At 47.1% G+C, this 24,006-nt stretch overlaps 1 protein-coding gene across 1 annotated transcript in view; it reads left to right on the plus strand.

Annotated features, from left to right (window-relative positions):
• Positions 1 to 24,006, plus strand: part of Znf536 (zinc finger protein 536) — a 291,973-nt gene that overhangs the window by 257,223 nt on the left and 10,744 nt on the right. Inside the window, exon 5 of the mRNA XM_028754150.1 lies at positions 20,001 to 20,153. Within this exon, the coding sequence (XP_028609983.1) occupies positions 20,001 to 20,153 (153 nt within the window). The remainder of the gene's footprint in view (positions 1 to 20,000; positions 20,154 to 24,006) is intronic.

Genomic DNA, 24,006 nt, shown 5'->3' on the forward strand with positions numbered 1-24,006 from the left:
TGACCAAAGGGTCAGAGTCCTTCGCTGTTGACCTCAGCCGTAGAGTCTGGAGTCTGAAGACCTTGACTTCCCCATTGGCTCCACCTTCCACCTGAACTTGCTGTTCAGCTTCTGCATGATTCAGTTTCCTCATCTGTGCAATGGGATAGTGGTACTTTCCACTCCGTAAGAATGCTACGTCAGTAAAGTCATACCGCACAGAGAGAGAGTCAGGCATAGTGGGGGAAGCATGCAATCCCAGCACTTGGGCTGAGGCAGAAGGATCATGAGTTCAAGGTCAACCTGAGCCGAAAAGTAACCTTTTTGTAGCAAAATAAACAAATTCCCAGAAAGGGACCCAGTTCAGAAGCATTTGAGGCTCAGAAACATGTACACAAACACTAGTGGTAGGAAGGGAAAGTTGGTTTTACCAGCATGTCTGCTATGCTCTAAATCTCACTATAAGATTCACAGGGCAGTGTAGAAAGTTTGAGATGTCCCTCTGCTGTTCACTGTAGTGCTCCTGGACAGCCAGCTACTCCATCCAAGGTGGACCATAGTTTGGAATAGATAGCACCCCATTTATCTTTACTACTTCTTCCCCTTTGTTAGCTGAATGCACCTTTTCACAAGTTATAGGAAGAGGAGAGAAACCAACACCAGGACACAGACGGGGCAAGAAGCAGGGGGTGGGAGTAGAGGTGGGGTCAGAAGGTCTAAAGGGCTTTCAGCAGATCTTTCTTGCTCCTTGAAGAGGCTTTACGAGGAGAGCCCTGGAGGAGATAACAGTGGTGTCTTTCACAATGGAAAGGTCAGCCAACATGTGTTTATTGAGCGACTCTGTGGGCCAGCCTCTCGCTTGGCTTTTGTCGGTGATTATGAGACAGGCAGACCCACAGGGTCCTCTTGGTAAGTCAGCTGCAATCAAAACACGTGATAAAAAATTAGCAAGCAATCCAGAGCACTGTGGCAGTGTACAGAAATGTTCAGAAAATGATTCTGAGGGTACCAGGGAGGCCAAGACAGGCTTTGTGGCAGCCACAGACTTGAGATAGTGACAGGGAGCACACAGGAGAACAGAGGGGGAGATGGTCAGGTATTCTCAGCCTGGAACAGACAGGCGAAGGCCAGGTATCATGAATGAGGAAGACCCCTCAGGCCAGCATAGCAGGGAGGAAACTAAACTGTCATCCAATTCATTCAACTTCACCACCAAGTCCTGGGACGAGGTCCTGGGATCGTCCGGTCCTCTGATGGCAGCATGTTTCTCTCTGATCACTGCCCTTCCTCCAAGGCCTCTTTGAAATCTGACTAAAGTTCAGAGTGCGTGGTTCAGCATCTCTGGATGCAATTTGGTGCCCTAGCAGAATTAAGGGAGATCTGCTATTACTTGAAAGGATGCTTCTTCCCCTCTTCCTCTGAGTACCTGACCCCACAATCATCACTGACTTTGAAATAATAAACCCATCATAATTATGAGAATTAGTCTGGAGGCTTCTGCCTTGTTTGTTCAACTGAGGTTATTATGGCTGGTTTTAGAGGTGGAGAGGGCATCCGGAATCAGCTCAGCTGAGACGGCAAATTCAGACAGATGCCTGTGGGCTGGGGGTGGTCAGGTAGTGTGTGGGGAAAGGATCGGTGGGAGGAACCCTCTCCATGTGGAGCCTGGAAGTTCCTGTTCCTTAGGCTCATGGGCTAGGCTTTGGGAAGTGGAGTCCCAAGAGAAGCTAGAGAGCCTGACCTCGAGGGAGACCTTATGGGGAAGGAATGCTCCAAGGTGGCAGATATTTAGCACCCGTGCAGGGCAGGGCCTTACTCAGTTTGATAGGAGTCCTACCTTCCACACATAGAGGTGTAGTCTGAGGTCCTGGGATGGGAATGGACTTGGGCTGTTTCATTCAAGTACATATTTAAGTCACAGCTCCCCTCCATCTCTCTCCCCATGTCCACTGAGCTGTATGTTTACCAACCCTAAGTCGGCCTCGTTGTGTTTTGAATGTGAAATGTCCTCTCAGGCTCATGTGTCAGACACTTGGTCTCCAGCTGTGGCACTGTGGATGGAGGCTCTGCAAACTTTGGGACTGCGGTCTATGGAAGACAGTAGCTGAGAGAAGGCCCAGAAGGAGCTATCCACTTCTCATTCTAGCCTAGGCTTTCCGCTTTCCTGATCCACAGGTCTGAGTAGTCTGCACACTGCAAGCTCCCGCAGCCCCAGAGCGGAACAAGCCTCCCTGGCAACCACGATGGACTGTATTCCCAGAAACCATGAACACAAATAAAAGCTTTCTTCCCTTAAGTTTTTTGTGTGAGGGATTTTTGTCACAGTAGCCAGAAAAGTAACTAGTACAAACCTGGTGCCCACCTGGCCTGCTTCTTTTAGGAAACTTCTATAGGCCCATGATCAGGAATGTCTGCCTGCCTCTTTGTGGCCTAGGATGGCTTTGAATCCAATGTACAAAGCCATATATAGTCACTGGTCCAACTCTATGGTCCCGCTATCCCTGGGCAGTAGGCTCCATCACTACCTCTTGGAGGCAGAGTGTAACAGTGGTTTGGCAGCGAGGGCAGCAGGTCGGGGAAGCAGTGTTCTTCAGAGGATAAGATTCAATATTCGTATAGGGTATTAAAGAAATGGAGCAGCCGTTAATGCAGAAGTCTTTCTTTGACTTAATTTATTATAATGTATGTGGCTACAATGTAGCTCATACTGCTGTTTTGGATCTGCGTTTTGATTCCCAAAATTGCAATCATGATAGGTGGATTATAAGCGTGCTTTAACATACAGATGAGGAAATGTATTCTGGTGCAATTTCCCCCTAAGGAGAAGTCGGAGGATAAGGGGCAGGAGCTTTGTATAACCTTGCAACGTTTAGTTGTCTCTCTTGGTTACAGGGCAGAAATTAGCATCACAGGGAACCAACAGAGCTACTGTATGTGTGTGTGGAACTGCTTTGAATGTCAGTCCAGAAGGGTTTCCAAAAGGACCAAAGGAAATGATTTTTTTTCCATATTAAAGAGTCACCAGTATCTAACTAGCAAAGGTGTGTAGACTTGTTAAATCGTTCCCCATTCAGTAAATATTCACTCAGTGTTACCCTGGACCATGAACCTTGCTAAACATCAGGGGTGGCCCAGTAAGTTAAGAGGGTCTAAGAGCCACCGGGGAGTAGATACTAGGCAGTGTCTGATTAGAGGGTAAGACAGGAATGGGGGACGGAGGTAGAAGGGTGGAAAAAAACCATGAGAAGTCTGAAGGGTTCCGGGTTCCAGGCTGAGCGAGGCAAAGACGCAGGCCATCAGCGTGACAGAGATGGGAGAGCTTAGCTCCCATCCTCACACTGGCGGTGCATGCGGACACCCCCCAAGAGCATATGTCTGCACAGACTTTATCCCCAGGCCTAGAAACTCAGCAGAGGCACAAGGCAGAACAAACTGCCTGATGTGCCTGCCTGGGGCCACCACCCACCCGGCCAATCATATACTAAAGTTCTACTTGCCCAAAGCAGGCCACCTGCCTCTCCGGTAGGACTCCCAAAAGCAGAACAGAACTGTGGCTGTTTGTGCGACTGTGTGTCTGTCTGTGTGTCTGTCTGTGTGTCTGTCTGTGTGGATGTTGGGCTCTGGCTGAGGCAGGCATGGGGAGGGAAGGACCCTACTATAGGAGAAGTTATGGGTACACTGGGGAGGTAAGACTCCCTGTGCCATTGTTTTTAATTTCTCCTTTCTCCCCTCCCTTCTTCCTCCCTCCTTCCTTGAGGCTGGGCACAGACATTCCAGCCCCCTGCCCCTCTGAAGAATAGTTCACATGCAGGAGAAGTGACTAGACAGGCTGAGGGCATATAAGTAGGTTCTAGGGGTACAGAGAGACCAGACATCCTGTGTCCTATGTCACTTTTACAGCCAGAGAGAGAGCTGCTACAGGGCCAGGCCAGGCTACCTGCACTTGGGGTTGGCTCTCACAGGATGAGGAAAGGTAGGACCATGCTGGTGACTTTACCCCTTCAAAAGAAGAAGCGGCCTCCCTAGATTTGCACCATTGTAGAAGGGCCACCCTGTGTGTGCTCCCCAGTGTCACCTCTCCATCCTGCCACTCAGTCAGTCTTCATGGGGAGTGTTTTCTGGCCCAGTCATTCTAGAAATGTGTGAATGGAGCAATGGATCCTTCCCAGTGTCTAAAGAGCAGGCAGTGTAGTGGAAGAGACCCGTCAAGCAGGCCATCAGCCACACGTAGCTAAAAATCCAAAGTTTGTCCCAGAATCTGAAGTTTTGAGCAGAGCACCAGTATCGCATGAGCAACACACGACAGGCTACAGCTTAGAAAGCAGTGATTAATAATACTGTACAATGGCCTGCAAGATGGCTGAGCAGATAAAGAAGATGGCTGCCAAGACTGACAACCCGAGTTCGAGCCTTGGGACCCACACAATGGAAGGAGATAGCCAACTCTCCAAAGTAGTTCTCTGACAGAGTACATGTTAATACACACAAATACACACAACACACACACACACATACACACACACACACACACAGAGAGAGAGAGAGAGAGAGAGAGAGAGAGAGAAAGAATAAATAGTTTAAAATATTTTATACTACCTTTAGCCTAGTGTCTAGAAAATAGATATAAAACACCAATTTTCTGTTGAGATTTGTGTCTTCAAACTACCCCTTCTATGGTGTGTGTGTGTGTGTGTGTGTCCTCTAGCTGGGCACGGTGGTGCATGCTTGTTATCCTAGAATTCAAGAGACTTACATGGGAGTATCGTGAGTTCTGGGCCAGCCTGGACTATATCAGATTCTAATTATTTGAAAAGACATAATGAGAAAGCAATGAAATTTTTGAAATGCTGCTGGTACCAAGTGTTTTTGGATAAAACATGTTTAGGTGGTCATTCAGAAAATTCTAGACAAATGAAGAAATCCAATTTAATCTGGTCAGAGAATGGCCCTTCTCTGGAAACAAATCTGGAGGGTAATCCAGGAAGCTGAGGCTGGGGCTGGTTGGTCTGTCAGGAAGGAAGATGGAAGTGAGGACATGCTGAGGTCCAGGAGGGAGAAATTCCCCAGCAGGTGATGGTAGCTCACCACTGGAGTTAAAGGTAGCTCAGAGCAACAGGGATGGAAGATTAGGGATAGCATCTTATGGTTGTCTCCTGGCATCATCGAGAAGAATTCCTAGGAGGATTCCCAAGCTACGTCCCTCAAGCCCCAACACACTCCCTGTCACTGCCCACTGTCCGCAGACAGCTCTGAAGCTCCTAGTCAGCCCATTTCTATTAAAGCTATTTTAATTTCCTTTTGCTTCTCCATATCTAGATGTGCTTTCCCGGGGCGGGGTACGGGATTACCTAGGAATCTTTAGTGCGGGGGCTCCTGGAACGCAGAAATAAAATCTTCCATGACTGGTGCCCTGGGGCTGCTCACCATCTAACGAACGAGGTGTTCAAGGAAAATGCTGAGAGGCAGCTTCAACACACACCAGCCACTGAGCAGAGAGAGCTAGGGTAGTGAGGACTGCCACAGCAGGCACCACCTGTCATCTTCCCTTTGCTGCCACCCAGTCCCCTCTCCCCTCTTTGATCTTCCTTCTTTAACCCTCACCTGTTCACCTCAGGTGAATGTTTGGAGGGCAGATGCCCCAGGAAGCTATATGTTCTAGCCAGAGAGCATGGGAGTATGTGAAGAATGAGTTTCCTACCACCAGGCACTGGGTGGTACCCAGCAACACGGAGACTACTTGTACTGTACAGAGGAGGGGGGTAGGCCAGCTGGTGTATTCTTGTGTGACTCCATTACACGGACCGTCACCTGTTGGTTTATCCGACTTTGTCCGCACTGTGTTTTGGACCTTGTAGGTGGCAAAAGGGAGGCTGTAAGTTGAAAACCCACCAGATGGCCTTTCCTCTCATGGTCTCACTTGCCTCTCACGAGAGACTGCAAAGCAGGTGCCTCGATTCCCATCTTAGAGGTGGCGTTGGAGGCCGGGCAGAGTTAGGAAGCATTTACAAATAGCTTAGGAGCAGCAGTGCAGGGTTGGAGTCCAGAGCTTGCTGTGGTGATGCCCCTGGCTCCGGAGGGTTGCAGAAAGAAAGCAGATTCCTTTGCCATGAGCACCAGGACCCAGCCATCCAATTCTATACCAGCCTGCAGAAAAGTCAGCACACAGAATGTGAATACAAGGCAGAGTGGGAGCCCATCTCACAGGGTCAAGAGGACCTCCGTGTGTTCAGCTGTTCTAGGGCTGAGTTGGCCTCTTTAGGTAGACAGGAAAGCTGGTGCACAGCACTGGCTCGTACATGGTGGGTGGGGGAGGCTTTGTGTCCTGCTGCCTCTTCAGGAAGGGCTAGAAAGGTATCTTTAAGAATTAACTGGTGTGTGGTTCTTTTCTCCACAGCCACAAAAAAGTTTGGCCTTCCTACTTGCAGTGTTTTCCAGGAAGCTAGACCTGGAACATGTGAGCTCACTGATTCGTGCCTCTGTTCCCTTATGTATGGTATAGGTTAACAGTGAATGTGTGTCCACTCTGTGCTGTGTTTGGAGCTGATAGTTCTAGCACATTTCTCTGCAATCTGACATGCTACATGGAGAGCTGGGGTCAGAAGGGTGGAGTGTGTATTCTGTACCTGACTGGAGAAACTGGTCAGGGACTCACTCTGGAAGGGACTGGAGCTGTCGGTCATTATGATTAGGGCGAGATATGGGTTGATTTATAATTAAGGAAGGCCAGGTGTGTGGATATATCAGAGGGAAACAAAATTGTCAAGAACTGCCAGAAATAGGGCCAGCAATATGGCTCAGTGTATACAGCCCGGTAACCTGAGTTCAATCACAGCTATCCATCCACATAAACGTGGAGGGAGAGATTGATTCCACAGACTTGTCCTCTGGATTCTCTGTGTGAACCCTGCCACATGCCACTCCCACCCCCACTCCCACCAATAAAAGGATTTAACAAAGAGCTACCAGAATAAATTCAACCTCCGGCCATTTGTTGCAAGAGGGAGGAGTGGGGGCCTAACGCAAGCTTGGAAGTCATGTTGGCTGAGACTCACTGCCTTCTGAGTAGCCTGGGAACTTGGCCTTCCCACGAGGGTCATTCACAGGACACATGCCATGTCCACCATGTGTCTGCAAGTACCAGGATGGCAGACAGGGCCTTGGCCCTGAGTCAAAACTGGAGGGCAAAAGATCTATGTGCTGTGGAAGACTGACAGAGCTGGATAGACTTCTTTCTTTTCTTTTACATTGCTGAGGATCGAACCCAGAGCCTGGAGCATGAAAGAGAAGCATTCTACCAACACCCTGGATAGAACTGTTGTTATTGCTATTTCTAATTCTTATTTGTGCCAGACAAAATATTTACCACTATATAGTATTAAGGAGACAGGCATTTGTTCAAAACAATTTTAAATCTTGATCTAGTGATGATGTCTCTCTGATAAAGATTCTCAAATTAAGGGGGCGAGAGGTCCACAGAGCTCAGAGGTGGCAGGAACTTCAGCGCTGGCAATTGACACTTGTTTTCTGCCACTGTTTACTCTTCAATAAAAAATGCATATTTACCATAGCAACCTCCTGGTCACGTGGTGCCCTGTCTTACCGCTACCCTCTAAAACAGAATAGCTTCTTAAAGAAACACACACATCCTAACAGGAATGCTTTTCAGATGCAAAAATGGGCTCTTTCTAAGGAAGCTTTTCTCCTGCCATTAATGCTAATAAACACATCATCTTTACAGGAATCATTTTGGTCCTGTATCTTAAATGTAGGACATTGATTACAAAAGCCTAAAGAAAATGATTCTTGGAGGGGCTTTTGATGCTTCAAGGATCTGCTGATTATTTTAACACAGTGTTAAACACACACACACACACACACACACACACATTTGCGGTTACATACACACATCTATATACTAGACGCCAGCCGCTTGTATCGTCTGGAAGGGAGTTCGGCGTGGATTCTAATGACCTGCCGCTTCATCTGTGATTAAAGATTGTCATCTATGCGAAGCTCAATTGCAGCCTGAATTGTTTTTCCGCTGTTAACTTGGGAGAATTGCCGGGGTTTTAAGAGCTCTGCAGAGCCTGTTCCAACCTGGACTGCTCAGGAAACTAACACAGATCCCTGTTCTGGAGTTTGATGGTGTGCCATTCCATGGAGAGAGACCTCAGGTCACCCTGGAGCTTCTTTCCTGTAGCTTAGCCTTCTGGTGTTACCCATGTTAACAGCCTCCATTTGTGGAGCATCTTTTGGGCTCTGTGATGGGAGATGTCTCTCCCCTTTCCTGTCCAGTCCATTACGCTATAAATTATCACAATTACTCAGTTTTGCAGATAAGAAAATGGAACCTCAGAAAGGTTAACTGATTTGTTCAGGATTGCACACCTAGAAATTGGTAGAACCTGGCTTGTCTGTTTTATTATTTATTTATTTATTTATTTATTTATTTATTTATTTTTTGGGGGAGCAGGCATTTGCTGTGTCACTGGCCAGCCTTCAACTCCTTAAGGAGTCCAGGCTGGCCCTAGACTTCCTGCCTCAGCCTATCTTGAGGGCTGGGATTACAGACATGTGCCACTTGACCTGCCAGACACTTAGTTTTGGCCTGGGGCCTTTTGTATTGCAAAATCCTCTGTTCAGGTCATGTTTCGAACCTGTCTACCCAATATAACTATGGAAGTTACAACTGTGAACAAAACGGAGACACTCCTGGAGATGGTGCAACAAAACTAGTACTTTCTTCACCCCAGTGTTTCCAGAGAATTCTGAGGCAGTCTTCGTATAAACCAGTTTGGGGGATTTTTTTTTAAGATTCTTTTTTAAATTTGCATTTGTTTGACGGGAGCAGGGTCTTGCTATGTAAGCCAGGCATGCCTCCAACCCTTGATTCACCCCCTGCTTCTACCTCCCAAGTGCTGGGATTACAGTTATGAGCTACCACACTCAACATAAGCAAAGTCTTTTGAAACTCCCTTCTCGTCCTGACGTTCACCCAAGCCTGGCAGCTGCATTAACTCCCCCTGCCCCCGCCTCACACACTGTGCTGAAGTCAGTATCCGGGTGCCACTCTCCTTATGAAGGCAGAGCCCCGGGAAGGGACTTTCTTCTTTGCATGGTCAGAACTCTGGCCAGCACCCCTGGCAAGTATATGGACCTCTAAACTGGGACTGTTGTTGTTTTTGCTGCTACTGTTGTTGTTGTTGTTAAATTCCTTTCAATTACACATAACCCAGTAAGAAGAATAAGAACAAACTCTGTCCCTTTTATGAATAACGGCTTTGGGGGAGGATCTGACTGTGAAGTGGGGTAGGGCTCTGTGTCCCAAAGTGGCATTGTGACCCCAAACTCAGCAAAGGAGAACTGCCCAGACCCTATGCCCTTCCAGCCAGTCTGACAGAGACGTGTAGACGAGCCATTTCATAATTATCCATCATGACTGCCTCCGTGCTGCCTTAATAGATTATTTAAAATGGTGTGTGTGCCTCCCATGCAACCTCGAGTCAGCCCCGAACTGTACATACATACAAGCTGGGAGAGGTAATTGCTTATCATGTATCTCTTTGTTCCAGACACTTTTATAAAAGACTATGTATTATGTATGGTGTGACCTTCAAATGTCAGGAATGTGTTGTGCAATAAACTGTCAATATTTGTGGTTATAAGGTACCAGATGACTTTTACAATAATTGGAACGGCTATATTAAAAGCTCGGATCACTCAGCTGGTTAAAGAGAAAGACACAGGCCAGCATCCACCAGGGACTCGCCTTCTGCCAACTATTAAATGAAAGATATTGCAAGGTGCTTACGATGTCTTCTTTGTTTAAGAAAGAATATGGCATGACACGTCTCCAGGGGACGCATCGTCTCCGAACCAGCCTTCCTCCTTTCAGTAGGTGCAGTCCCCAGGAGGAGACTCAGCTCCACAAGTTATGGCGACTGACCAAATGGATTTTAGCAAAGATGTGTCCAGCTCGGCCACAGCTGCCTGAGGAAAGAATTCCTCCAGTGAGGGCTCCGACCTGCTCTCTACCCCACCCAAGGAGAAGAGGCCGTAAATTATCTTAAGAGGATCTTAAAAGCCATGTTTTTTTTTCCCCCTCTTAGGAAAATAAATTATATAGAAATCTTTGGGGAATTTACAGTGTGCTGAAGGTAGAGCTTTCTATAGTTTTCTGTCATCTTTGCTTTTTTCTTCTTTTCTCTCCTTATCCTTCTTCTGAAATAGGAGTTCTCAAATTATATTTAAAAAAAAAAGCACCATGAGTATTTTCAAATAATTATAATAGAGATCAGAGCACAGAAGACTAAGAAAGGAATATCTGCTTTTGTGATGTCTCAAGCCATTTCCCGCTAGGCTGTCTAAGCAGCTCCTGTCAAGGGCACCAGTCTTAGTGTTTGAATCCAATTTTCTTACCTTCTGAACATCCTAGGTAAATGTTCTACCATCGAACTACATCCCTGGCTCAGCTCCCTTCTTACTTTTTAGTTTGAGACAGGATCTTTCCAAGCCGTCCAGGCTTGTTTTGAACTTGTGATCATCCTGCTCTAACTTCTGAGTAGCTGGCCTTGCAGACGTGTGCCAACTACCATCCATTCCTAGAAGCATTTTTGGACACTCAGCATAAGCTGTGTCTCTCCACTGTGTGCCAAGGGTAGAATGTTGAATGATGGCAGTTTGCCTCTGTTCCCTCCCTGCTAGAGGGAGGGAAAGGGCAATAAGCACTTTGATATCCAGGCTACTTGTCCTGTGCTTCAGAAGTCAACTGGGTTCTGAAGGGCCAGACCAAAGATTGGGAAAGGCAGAGATTTCTTCCAAAACCTGGCTTCCCTCAGAGGAGAGGGGGGAGAGAGAGGCAGCATCGCTCGGAGGTGACATGGGATGAAAGACCAGCAAGAAGTTCCCTTGTGAATTCTGGGAAGGAAACTCCAGGAAGAGGGGCCAGTGGAGGGAAGCTATAAGGAAGAACAGAGTCTGCCTCAGAGGGATGGAGAGGAGAAAGGTGAGAATGTGGATGAAGCTCCAGCCGTAGTGGCATGACTTGGGCAGAGGTTTGGGGATATCTGGTAGGATTGGGGGTGATTAGAAAGAGCAGTGAGTTATAGTAGCTGCTCCCCACCCTTCATATGAAGCAGAGGCTTTCCTGGGAGATGACAGCTCCTCAGGCAGAGCTTCTCCAGCCTCATTAAGGTACCAGCTTCTGCTCCCTGAGTCCAGATTCATAGATGAGCCTCCTTTGCCCCCTGAGCCCAGATTCATGGATGAGCTACCTTTGCTCCCTGAGCCCAGATTCATGGATGAGCCTCCTTTGTTCCCTGAGCCCAGATTCATAGATGAGCCTCCTTTGCTTTGCTTCCTACTGGTGGTCCCCACCTCACTGTCCCACACCAGGCCAGCAAGAAGAGTGGTTGTACAGAGTCCAAAGAACACCTCACACCCAGTGAATGCATTGTCCCAGGTAAACACTGTGGACCCCAAACCCTGCATGCTACAGCGTGAATCATAGTTCCCACACTGCAGACTGAGTGCCCACTAATTACAACTTGAATCTGGAATGTCCCATAGGCTCATGTGTGTGTTCACATATGAATCCTTGTGCCCAGTCCGGTGACACTATTTTGAGAGGTGGAGCATCGGCTCATGGAAGTAGTTCATCGGGGAAAGTAGGTCTTGGAAAGTTACAGTACTGCCGGGCCCCTAGTTCTGGCCCGTGGTGACATGAGGAGCCTCCTCAACACATTCCCACCACTGAGAACTCTGCCACGCTTCCTTGCTGTGATCTACTGAGATTCTCAGAAACTGTGAGCCAACAGAGAGAGACAACTTTTGTCTCTTCAGCTGTTTCTGCACAGGATTTTGGTCAGACATTAAAGTAACTAATACACTGCCCACAGCCTGTGGGGAGCCTTCAGACCCGCAGCAGGATTGGGCAACCAGAGGATTACGGGGATATTGTTAACAGCAGCATCAGTGGATAAGAAAAGAAGAGACCCCAGAGGTGGCCCAGTCACAGCAGGCAGCAGGCAAGTCCCTCAGATCCCCTCCCTGACCATTAAGAACGGACAGTGGGCTGAGTAAAACCAGAAACTGGCCCACAGTGCTGGATTTAAAGCTCAAGTGTATCTTAAGGGAAATTTAATCCCTGTGTTGCTCATTGATCTTCACCGAATTCATCAAAATGTTGCATTAGAGAAGTGGTTTGAAATCCTAGTATCTGATATTTTCTTTAAAGAAAGAAAGAAAAAAGTTTAGTCTTTTAATGACCTATTTCCCCAATTCCAGAAACCCAGCAGCAAGTTGAGCTGTGCTCAGTTTGAGTTGTGGTTGCAGGTGAGTGATGGAGCCGTGGAGAGGCTCCTACCTCCTCACCTCATGGGCTCCGAGGCTCACCTGGTGCCCCAGACTCAGTAACCCAATATGAAGCTATATGTTAGTTAAGCAAACACACACATGCACACACACACACACACACACCAACCCAAAAAACCCTTTTTAATTTAAACACACATTTTCGCCCATCCATATTTTGGTTAGCTGATAAATATGACTATAAATGACCATCAGTAAGCTTAAATAAAACAATAACAAAGCAAGATAATTCTGACCCATCACAAGACGCCTGCCTTTCAGGAGTTCAGTGGAATCACTTACAGTTGTGTTGTTACCACTTGTGTGTATACGTTAATTTTTAAATTGTTTTTTTTTTTTTTTAGAAATAGAAGGCTCATCTTCCTACCTCAGAATCTTTACTACAATGAGCATTGCTTAATATTTATTTATATTTTATTTAATTTGTATGGATTTTATGTGAATGTATGCCGCACGTGCATGTGCGTGCATGTGTGCGTGCATGTGTGTGTGTCTGTCTGTCTGTCTGTCGGCCTGCCTGCTTATCTGTCTGACTGTGGAAGCCAGAAGAGGGCATTGGATCCCCTAGAGCTGGAGTTACAGGTGGGCATGAGCTGACTGATATGAGTGCTGGGAACTGAACTCAGGTCCTCCACAGGAGCAGTAAATGCTTTTAAAAGCTGAGCCAACACTCCAGCCCACATGCTCATTGCTTTATTCGAGCCTGTTAACTTTAAAGCTTTCAACATAAAGGAAAGTATTATGCTTTGAAGAGGAACTCTGTACTTCTCTGGATATTCTCCAAGGTGTTAGGTTTTGCTTTTTGTTTTTTGTCCCTCCACCCCCTCCCCAGAAAAATCTCTGAAAACTCTGGTGTATGTGGGCAAGGACATTAGGAAAGATGTGACATCTCAGGACCTGCTAAATGGACTGACCAAAGCTCTCAGTGTCTACGAAGACCTCTCCCCCACCCTTCATTAATAAAGAGAATTGTGTTTTTGAGATCTCTTTGCACATTTAGACTTTCAGAGTTAGCTGGCAGGTCATCTCCGGAAATGTAGCTACTGTTACACTAGGAGGTCCGTAGAGTTTACAGTACCATGGCGTGTTATGAAATGAAGGAGGAGGGCATGCTCAGGTACACAGGGAGCCCTGCTCCCATGTGTGCTGGCCGGAGAACCTACATTCACTGTGAGGACTTCACTGTGCTCATCACCACCTACACGGTCATCAACAGAGATTTCTAAGCAATCTTTCTAAGATGTATTCTGAAGGGCATAAAGGGTCAGGCTGATGATATGTGCACAATTCAACAAGATCCCCTCCCCATTCTTTGATTAATAGGACTATTTCAAAAGTTGATATAAACCCAGAAGACATTGGCCAATTCTCTTTTGAGTTTTTAATGTTTAATTAAAGTATAATTATACCTCCCTTCCTTCCAACTACTTCCCATGGCCACACCCCTGCTCCCTTTCAAATTCATAGTCTTTCTTTCTTTAATTATTTTTGGTGTGTGTGTCTGTCTGTGTGTATATGTGTATATATGTATGTATGTATGCATGCATGCATGTGCAAATACAACATGCAGAGCCTGTTTAATGTTGCTTGTATGTGTATATTTTTAGGGCTGACCACTTGGTACTGGATAAACCATTCAGAGGCTCATCCCTGGGAAAGACTAATTCCCCCTCTCTTCTCATCCAGGGGTGGAAACTCGTGAAATTTCCTGAATCCATGTTGGCATGCCAACGAATGGAATCATTACTTAGCTCTTGCTGAGGCAGTTACACTGTTGAGATCATAGGTGTGGCCCCCCCACCCCCCCCCACCACCACACAGTGATACTTGAAATCTAGAAGACACAATTTTGCAACAGACTTTCTGGTCCTTTAACTCTTACACTCTTTCTGCCTCTTCTTCCAAGATGTATCCATCATCAGTTCTTGACCTTCTCTCATAGTAGGAGCTCTCTAAATCTCTGTTTTGTAATGTTACCAAGGGTTATTTCTCACTCATACCCGGCTGGCCAGGTGTCCCTTGCGAGTCTACCATTTCAACTCTTGTGTAGCAAGGTACTGAGGTGGAAGAGGAATTAGGATGCTTGGCACAGTCCCACTCTTCTCTTCCCCCCTTCTTTCATTGGCTGAAACCAGTTACCTGGTGTCACCCTAGCACAAGGAAAGATGGGAAGTGTAGCCCATGAAGTACAGTACACTCCAGAGACCACCTTTTGTTGTCCTTTATGCAGTTTCCTCCCCTATATATTTGAGCTGTATCCTCTAGTATGTTATTTTTTTTCTGGGTTGAAGCCAGGGCAGGTGACTTAAGACAATGGGCAGAGACAGCCTGGGGTAGGCTTGGGGCTTCTCCAGTGTCACAGCACCACAGGAAGTCAGAGCTGAAAGACTTGGGTGGTCTAGCCTTCTTCACCTCCTCTATCCCCAGAGGAAGAAACCAAGGCCAGAGAGGGATGAAGAACTTGCCTAGGGACAGCCAGACATTGCACATACAGAACGAAAAGATTCCACACCCAACTCATATCTTCTAGGAGCTGCTTGAGAAAATGAACCACTTTTAATATATCAAGGAAGTCTAGTGTTTTAGGGCAACCTATGGGGAAATCTACTTTTAACATACAAAATAATTTTATTAAGCCAAAAATTTAAATTCCAAATATATTATTTATGGGTGAGGTTTCGAGTATCATGGACAAGGTGCTCATGGATAAAAAAAAAAATATCATGTCTGTTGTATAACCAGATAGCCAACCTCAGGGCTAGTCTCAGATGGCCCTTCTCATATTTTATGTGCTTATACTTTAGAGTTGGAGAACTAGGCTTGCTGAGTATCTATCTGCCTTGGCTCTCCAGAACTCCGGTTATGGTTCTGTTAATGAGGACAGTAAGATGTCGTACCCAGGTGCAGGAGCATCTTTTCCCGGCTTACTGTCTACCCTTGGTGGCTGACCTCACCCAACCCACAGAGGCTTAGAATGACCAAGGCAAATGGAAAGCAGGACACATGGAGTCTGACCTCAAGAAAATGAAATTAGGAAGGTCACTCAGTGACATTTACCCCCAAATAACATTACCGAAACACAACTTGAGATGCCATTGTTCTCTCTCCTTGTGCTAACCAGTAGTTTCAGCTTGTAGCCACGAGGGAAAGCTAGCAAAGGCATTGCATACCTGTCTCTGAAATCCTGAGGTGGTAGCAAGCACAGCATCTGTAGCATCTGTGTACAACACTGCTTTGGGTAAGATGGTCCTGTGTTATTCAGGAACACAGAGAAACAATGCAGAGTTCATAGGCCAGTTTCTCGTGTGTTATGTTAGAGGGCAGACAGGAATGTCCCTCCTTGCCAGAGGATTACAGAGGGTCAGGTGGCAAAGTCAGCCTGTCCTCTTGTCCACTTGGAGAAGTGCTTTATAGGAGGGAAAGGAGAGTCTGCAGTTGAAGGAGAGGGAAATAAAGGACAAGGGCCAAGATGTGGTTCAGTGAGTCAAGGCACTTGATGCAGAGCCCGACAGCCTGATGTTTTAATTCACTTTATATCCCAATTGCTGTCCACCTCTTAGTCCCCACCTCCCACAATCCCTCTTCCTATCCCCCCTCCTTCTCCTCTGAGAGGGTGGAACTCCCTCTGGGTATCCCCCTACCCTGGCACATCAAGTCTCTACACTGCTAAGTGCATCCTCCTCCACTGAGGCCAGACAAGGCAGCCCAGTTAGGAAAACATACTCCACAGACAGGCGGCAACAGCTTTAGGGATAGCCCCCCCCCCCCAGTTGTTGGGAGACCCACATGAAGACCAAGCTGCATATCTGGCTACCTATGTGGGTGGGGTGGCGGGGTGGGGGCTATGTCCAGCCTGTGTGTATGCTCTTTGGTTGGTGGCTCAGTCTGTAAGAACCCCCAAGGTTCCAGGTTAGTTGACTCTGTTGGCCTTCCTGTGAAGTTCCTATCCTCTTTGGGGTCCTCAATCCTTCCCCCAACTCTTCCATAGACTCCTGGAGCTCCATCTAATGTTTAGACAGCCTGATTTGATACCCAGGGCCCACAAGGTATAAAGGAGAGATTAACTCATCAACTCGTGCATGCTGTGCCCTAACGGTCATAGGCATGCTTTGGTATTCGTGTCTGCTTTGTGGTACATACACACACACACACACACACACACACACACACACACACACACAGACACACTACAAAGTAAATACATAAATAATATTTTTATATCTTCTAAAAATGTGAACCATTTGACAACTCACTAACCATTTGACAAGTGACCACAGAGGCCATTTTATCAGGCTTCTGGAGTGATAGGTTTCAGGGGTCTGCATCCAAACCCTGGCTGCCCTTCATGCACTGATGGTGGGGTATTACAGGATTGGTGACAGGATGCATCCCAGCAGTGAGGCAGAGGAACATTATGACCAATTCTGTACTCTGAGCTGTGTGAGCATCGGGGCCCCATGTCTTCCAAAACTATTGGCTCCTGGGTCCTGGGCTTGAGTGCAGCTTAGTGTGTACATGCTCACTAGCACCCGTCCCAGTACTGGTTTGGACTGGATTTATCCACAAGGCCCCGTGTGTATGCATTGGGCAGAGACTACAGAGTTTTCCCAGACTTCCTTGCACTTGGCTTCCCGACTCTTTGGACACTTCCTGGGACCACCCACCATTCCTCTTCATTGTGGCTCAGAGTTTGTTTTTCTAGAAGGATTAGTCTAAGAGTAAACGCCATAGGCCTGCTGGCCCTCCCAGAGAAAACTGTTTCTTTGTAAAGTGAAAATTAAACTCTTAAATCTGCAAAGAAAGCTGTTTATCTTACAAATTTATTCCTTTTATTGGACCACACATATCCACGATAGAAAGATAAAAGAGAAACAGATACGGGCCATCACTTAGAGTGACATATAGTGAGGCACAGGTCATCGAAATTTCTGTAAAGCCTTCCAGGGTGGCGTGTTGTCTCTTTCCATATTTATCTAGAATATTCAGAGTAAGTCCTCACCAAAGGCTCCAGTAGAAATAGGCCCTTCCTCACTATGTGCAAAGCTTTTATTCCATGACTGCCATGTCCTTCACACTTGGACTTTGCTGGGAAAGGCTGATGGGGTGGATCATGGGACAAGAGGCCTTTAGAAGTCTACACCTCCCAGACTCCCGCCTGACACTCATGTCCTGCTTTTAAAAGGCAGCCGTTAGCCTCCAGACTTGAGTCCAGTGTCTTGGTTTGTCTCCAGGTGGTACTTGGCAAAGTTTCAATCCTGCTCATCATCATTTCTTAAACTTAAACTTCCCAGGAAAAGGAAGTCTGTGTGATTAAAGTGGGCAAATATTATGGAAGGGGGAGAAGGGTACAGGGATGAGGAGAAGGAGAGGATATTTGTGCTGTTCAAATTCAGCTGGACTGCAAGCAGTGGTTCAGGCCTGTCACCCCAATACTCAGAAGGCTGAGGCAGGAGATTGTGAGTTCAAAGCCAGAGAGCGAGACAGAGAGACAGAGACAGACAGAGACAGACAGACAAAGAAGCAGAGAAACAGCAGCAAAAATAAAACAGGCTTGGAGACATGGCTCATCAGTTAAAGCACATACTGCTCTTGCAGAGGACCTGAGCTTGATCCCCAGTACCCATGTCAGGCAGCCCACAGCCGCCTGCACCTCTAGGCCCAGGGTCTCCCTCGCTCTCTTCTGATCTTCACAGGCACCTTCACTCACACATTCAGAGGCCCCCCGTATAGGCACACAATACGTACAATTAAAAGATAGAAATAAATCTTAAACAAAACAAAAAAGGAAGCAGGAACCTGGGGCATGGCTGCCTAGCATACACAAGGCCCCAGGCTCTTCCTCCACCATAGCAAAAGGAAAACTCAGGGTAGACTCAACTCACAGTTCATGACTGACCAGGGAGACATCATGCGAGGCCTGTGTGACCCAGCTTTGCCACACTATCTGAGCTTTCCATCCTTACCCATAAGTCATCTTTGGGTGCTTCTTATGTTTGTTGGAATGCCTATAAATCTGGAGCTCAGTGAGCTGACAGGCTTTGGGTAAGAGTTCTGGATATGGGTAAACCTACTCCTCCTGTTTGTAAAAATTATGAGGAAAAAAAAATACCCTCTGAGTAATTGTACACTCCAAATGGATCTTCCAACAGTGACAGGGGGAGTTGAGGAGAATGGGATTAGAAGGAGGCCTTCAATGTACTTTTCTGGGGTGGTGATCTGCTCACATATGGTCCAAATGCAGAGAGGATGTTCCAAGCCAGGGCGCTTTCACAGTCGCCGGGAGCCAACATCCAAATAAGAATTAAGTGTGTTTGCCTTCATCTCGTTCATGGTCTATAAGTCTGTCCCTTTCGGCCGTTAGCAGAGAGCACCAGCAACGGATGTCGCAGAATAAAAGCAATTTGCATTTTCCATTGCTTGGAAGGTACAAATCTTATTTATTCTCAGCTCAGCAGAACTCACAGCTCTGCTCATTATCTCAGAAGGTTCCCTTGTTCTCATAGTGGGATTTACCACAAGGCCTAGAGGGTAGGCTATGGCAGGGACCCTTCCAGCCTCAGGAGCTTGGGCTTGGGGGCGGTGGGGGAGCTGGGTTCGGCTTCAGCCTCTGCTCTGTGGGGAGGCCCGAGGGGAGGCCAGAGACTTGAGAAGTGAGTTCAGAAATGATTCTCTTGCCTCCTCTCCTCAAAGGCACAGATGCTCAAGGTCTGCTCTACTCTGTAGATGTCACCTGTATGGTACCATGATGTCAGGCCCTGGGTATTCCAATAGCACACCCCAAACACTAGATATTTTCAGTTTTATTTACTATAATGTCCTACCATTATGTGCAAAAGGCAGCCGTATGTAAATTTTATTCCACTTTCTAATGGTTTGGGCTACATAACAAATAACAGCAGGCTGGGAAATTTGTATTGATACTTTACAGAGGGACTTCTCAAGTCACGGCACGGAGATTTAAATGCAGTGTTCTGAGTTTATGGGAGTTTGGAAGCTGAGCTTCTGCACATGACTTTGAATGTGTCACTGTGTGTTTATCATGGGCTAATTGTGGAACCGCATTTCCATCCTTTTTCTTCTCCCTTTCATGCTGTTCCTCCAGTCAGGGATGGATACAACTCTACAAGGAAGCAGCGATCGCTTTGGGATAATTTTCTTTCCTGTCCTGAAATAGCTGCGTGTCTGCTTGTCTCGGGGAGTCAGCCGAGACACTTCTCCCACCCCTTGTTACTGGCTAAGCTGCAAATGTGATTTTGATCCTAGAGTGAACTTTCCAGTCAGCCTATATTACAAATTAATCGAATTCCACCAGTGCCCACATTTTTAAACTTTTAGAAAAAAAAATATTTAATAGGAACTAAGCAAAAAGAAGAAATCAAACCAGCTGCTGACACAGCTGTTTCTTCTCTTGTTTAATTCAGTTCAATATAAAGGTACCATATGCTGCTTAAAATGATGATAGGAAAGATGAAATAATTTAAGAGAATAACAAGAAAATACATGAATTGTCAGCATTCTGTCAGATTCAAAGAATGAAATAGACAGGTGTAGTATTGACATGTTTAACTTTGTGTGGTGTTAGCAGTTTTGGTGTGAACAACTTCTGACATGTGCTGAAGTGATGTGAGAACGCTTCTCATCCACTGCAGACATCGGCGAGGAGGCCGGGAGAGCCGGCGGCGTCCAGCAGCAGGCGCTGCTTCGGGACAGGAACCTGGGCTCGGCCATGAAGGACTGCCCGTACTGTGGGAAGACTTTCCGGACTTCCCATCACCTCAAGGTCCACCTGAGGATACACACAGGTGAGAGAGATCGAGGTGTGTCCAGGTGTCTAGAGGGTACCACTGAGAGCTGAAGAAGTCCCAGAGTCCAGCTGTATCTCTGGCCCAAGTCCACAGCTGTGTGAGTCCCTAACACTGTGTCACACGGGTGTTTCATTGCTGTGACAAATAACAAGAACACAGCAGTTTAAAGAGAGAGAGGTTTGCTCTGGCTTGTGCATTTAGTTCATGGTCAGATGGCTCCATTGCTTTTATGTCAGTGGCAAAATATAAACAAACCAGCCATTATAAGAAGATTCCCCCAAGTGATCAGGCAGACTGGCCTCTGGCCCAGCATGGATTCCAGGCCCATTCTTGGGGCTGGACAGGTAGAGTCGTCCTCCTCCATTGCTTGGAGGTTAGGTAGTCCACCATGGCATTGCCTCAAGAGAAACCTAGAGAAGTTTGTGCTCAGACAAACAGAGAAATGGCCTCTGGGCCACCCTGGCCATCTCTCTTGCCTTAGCTCACTCATTCCTTGCAGTGAGGACATCCTTGTAGAACCCTACCTTGTTCCTCAGCTTTTCATTTTTTTAAAAAAACTGTTCATTTTAGCCTTGCTGCTAGTTGTTTGTGTATTGCCAATATTAAAAAAAAAAATCTATCTGAGTCATAGACACCTCCATTTTCTTTGATTTTTCTCCTGACACTTTATCTATTGGAGTATGAGCTGCTGCAGAAGATAGACAAATATGCCATCTATTTTCAAAAATAATTGTGTTCTATTTCCCTCGGAATCAATAACTCTGCTCCTGGATGGGCAGAAACAGCTACTGTATACTAGTCTTGTATGTATCTAAAGAATGAGGAGCTCGCCACCCTCCCCCAACCGGTTTCTTACCTGGTGCCCCAAATCTGACACCACCAGGGAGCCCTAGCAACATGCGTCCACTTCATCAGGAGTAGCCAAGGTGCAGTGAGCATAGCCGCAGCCCCACCAGACTTGGAACACGTTTCTCGGGAGTCACCGAAGGTCACGTGCTAGTCGCTTTCTCCAGTGCCAAGACAGATTAAATATAAAGGAGAAGCCTGATCTGGCTCCTGGTTCAAAGGATACAGCCCCTCTTGGAAGGGATGTCGCCATAGCAGACAGCCCTATCTCTGATGGCAGGGAGAGCTTGTCCTCCCCCTCCCCCCGCCCCAAGCAGGCAGGAAGCAGAGAGCTCCAGCCGGAAGCAGGTTCACTCTCACGTCAGCCAGCTGAGCCCTATGTCCCAAAGGTTCTGCAGCCTTCCAGAACATTACCACAGGGTTCCCTATGGGGACCAAGTGTTCAAAACACCCAAGACTGTAGGGTATGTCCACATCCAAACATAACAGAGGGACGTTTTAAGAGTGTGCTGCTGTGAGACCCACTGCTCTTCCAAAAGGCCCTTGCTGCAGTCTGACCTGCTTCACCCCTGACCCCCATCCTCATCCTCAGCACCGTGTGCCCTTTGCCTTCTTTACCCCATCCCTGCAGTGCAGCACGCCTGCCCCTGCTGTAGGACCTTCACACAGCCACCACCTCTACCTCAGACCATCTCCTTCCCAGCCGTCCCAGGGCATAGCTCAAACATGAGAATACCTCTCACTTTACCTGTCTAAGACACTCCCCACCCTGCTCAACTTTGGTCATGAACGTAACATGTTGTGAAAGAGCCTTGCTGCTTACAGCTGGTACCGTTCGTTCCCCACCAAGGAGAACCTCAGACTTGGGGCGGGGGGTGGCCATTTGCCATTTGCTTCATCCTTATCATTCGTATTAGTTCTGTAGCCCAGTTCCTGCAACTGGGGGAGTACACATGGGGAGGATCTCTCTCTCTCTCTCTCTCTCTCTCTCTCTCTCTCTCTCTCTCTCTCTCTCTCTGTGTGTGTGTGTGTGTGTGTGTGTGTATGTGTGTTCAATGTGCACACCACAGAATGCATGTGCTAGGAAGTCAGGGGACAACTTCCTGGAGTTGGCTCTCTCCTGCCATGTGGTTCCCAGGGATTGAACTTGGGTCCTCACACTCGGCATCAAGTGCCTTTCCTGGCTCAGCCATCTCCTCAGCTATAGGGGCACCCTGAGGTTACCTGTGAGGCTGAGAGACAGAGCGCACGCCTGAGTGGGGAAGCGACCCTTCTCTTGTCATCCCTGCTCTGAGTAAGGTGGCCTGGCATGGTCAAGTTAGTAGGGAATACCATCCCTTGTCTAGGAGACATGAGAATCTATTAGACATCACAGCATGGCTGCCAGAACTGCATTCCTGGGACCAGCCATCCCTAAGAGGGGCTCTGACCTCCGACCTCAGCATCCCTTGCTCCTTTCCCAGCTTCCCTTCCTTTCCATGGTTCACTCCTCCCTGCAGCTCGAAGCTCATCTGGCTTCCTCACACATCTGCACTTTATAATCGTCTCTCTCCTTGACTATAGTACGAGTTCCATGAGAACAGAAACATCTGTCTGTCTGTCCAGCAGTGTCCCAAGGAGGGCAACAGAGCCTAGCTCTCAGGCAAAACAGTTATGGACTGCTTGAAGTAATTCATTAGGGAAAATAGCCAGGCTACCCCTGGGGAGTCATCTCTGACATCTTGCTTCTTCGGGTTATAGCAACATGTCCGTCCTCCCCAGGTTGGAGGATACCTCTTAACTTGTGGTAGTAGTTATAGGACGTTGGGGTTTCCAGGACATGAGCTCTCTGTGGGCACCACCGCAGGGCTGTGTATATTGTGATGTGGACACCAGATCAAGGTATCTTGTGACTGATTTTAGTTGACTCAAACATACAGCCCTGGGCTGGGTTGTTGGGGAGAGGTGGCTCCCTGTGGACGAAGGATGCAACTTGCTTCGAGGGTCAGAAAGCAAGGGCTCCTGGTGCCTGTGAACATGGAGATGAGCGTGGCCTCCAGGGTCCACTCCCACCCTATTGCCATGTGAAGAGATGTGGACTCGGACCTCTGCAAGTCTGGGGACCTGCACGGAAGCGAGTGGATGCTTCTGGCTTTAAATCTTGAGGCACGTTTATTTCTTTTCCCTGGTTTTTGTATCATAGACTTCTAAAGTTTATGATTCAGGTAGAGGTAAGACAGGGCCAGCAGCAGCAGCAGCAGCAGCAGCAGCAGCAGCAGCAACAGCAGCAGCAGCAACAGCAGCAGCAACAGCAACAGCAGCAGCAGCATTCCAGAAACTTCCTCCATGGGAGAAAATGAAAGAAGCCATGGAAACATCACATCTCTACCACCCACTCCCGGAAGCAGCATTTGCTGGGTTTAAAAAAAGCAGAATGGAAACCAGATAAAGATCAATTTCCTTTTTATCTAAGAACAAAGAATTTGAAAAGTGGTTATACTTGTGTTTCTGAATAGAACAGAAAGTGTTACATGTTAGAAACCACCGAGGTAAACACCCATCACTGCAATGTGAAAGCATAGATGACACACATAATTTAAAAAAAAAAAAACAAGTTATTTGTTAATACAGGATTTCATGTGGGGCTCATGCAGTTAAGCTGGGGCGAATTATCTCCCACCTTGCCCTTGGGAGTCCATGCTTCTAAACGGTATGACCAAAGGACAGCAGGCCATGAAAGAAGAGCGTGCACTGCCAAGTCCTTCCTAAAGCCCTCCGGTAAGGGACACATATGAGGGCATTTTTAAAAATCCAGTGTGTAATGAATACTGATTAATTGGTTCAGCTCTACGAGGGACCATTCTCCGTATTTTTCTATCCCACTCCATCTTTATTAGAAGTCTTGATCGTGTGACATCGACTGATAAAAACCATTTTCCTTTCTTTTCTCCACTGCATTAACTTAATTACTGCTCTTCTTCTCCCAACACCTGTTTATTAGAGAGGCGCTGAGTAGAAGCAGCAT

This window comes from Grammomys surdaster, unplaced genomic scaffold, assembly GCF_004785775.1.
Source record: "Grammomys surdaster isolate TR1022 unplaced genomic scaffold, NIH_TR_1.0 125984, whole genome shotgun sequence".
Taxonomy (NCBI): Eukaryota; Metazoa; Chordata; class Mammalia; order Rodentia; family Muridae; genus Grammomys; species Grammomys surdaster.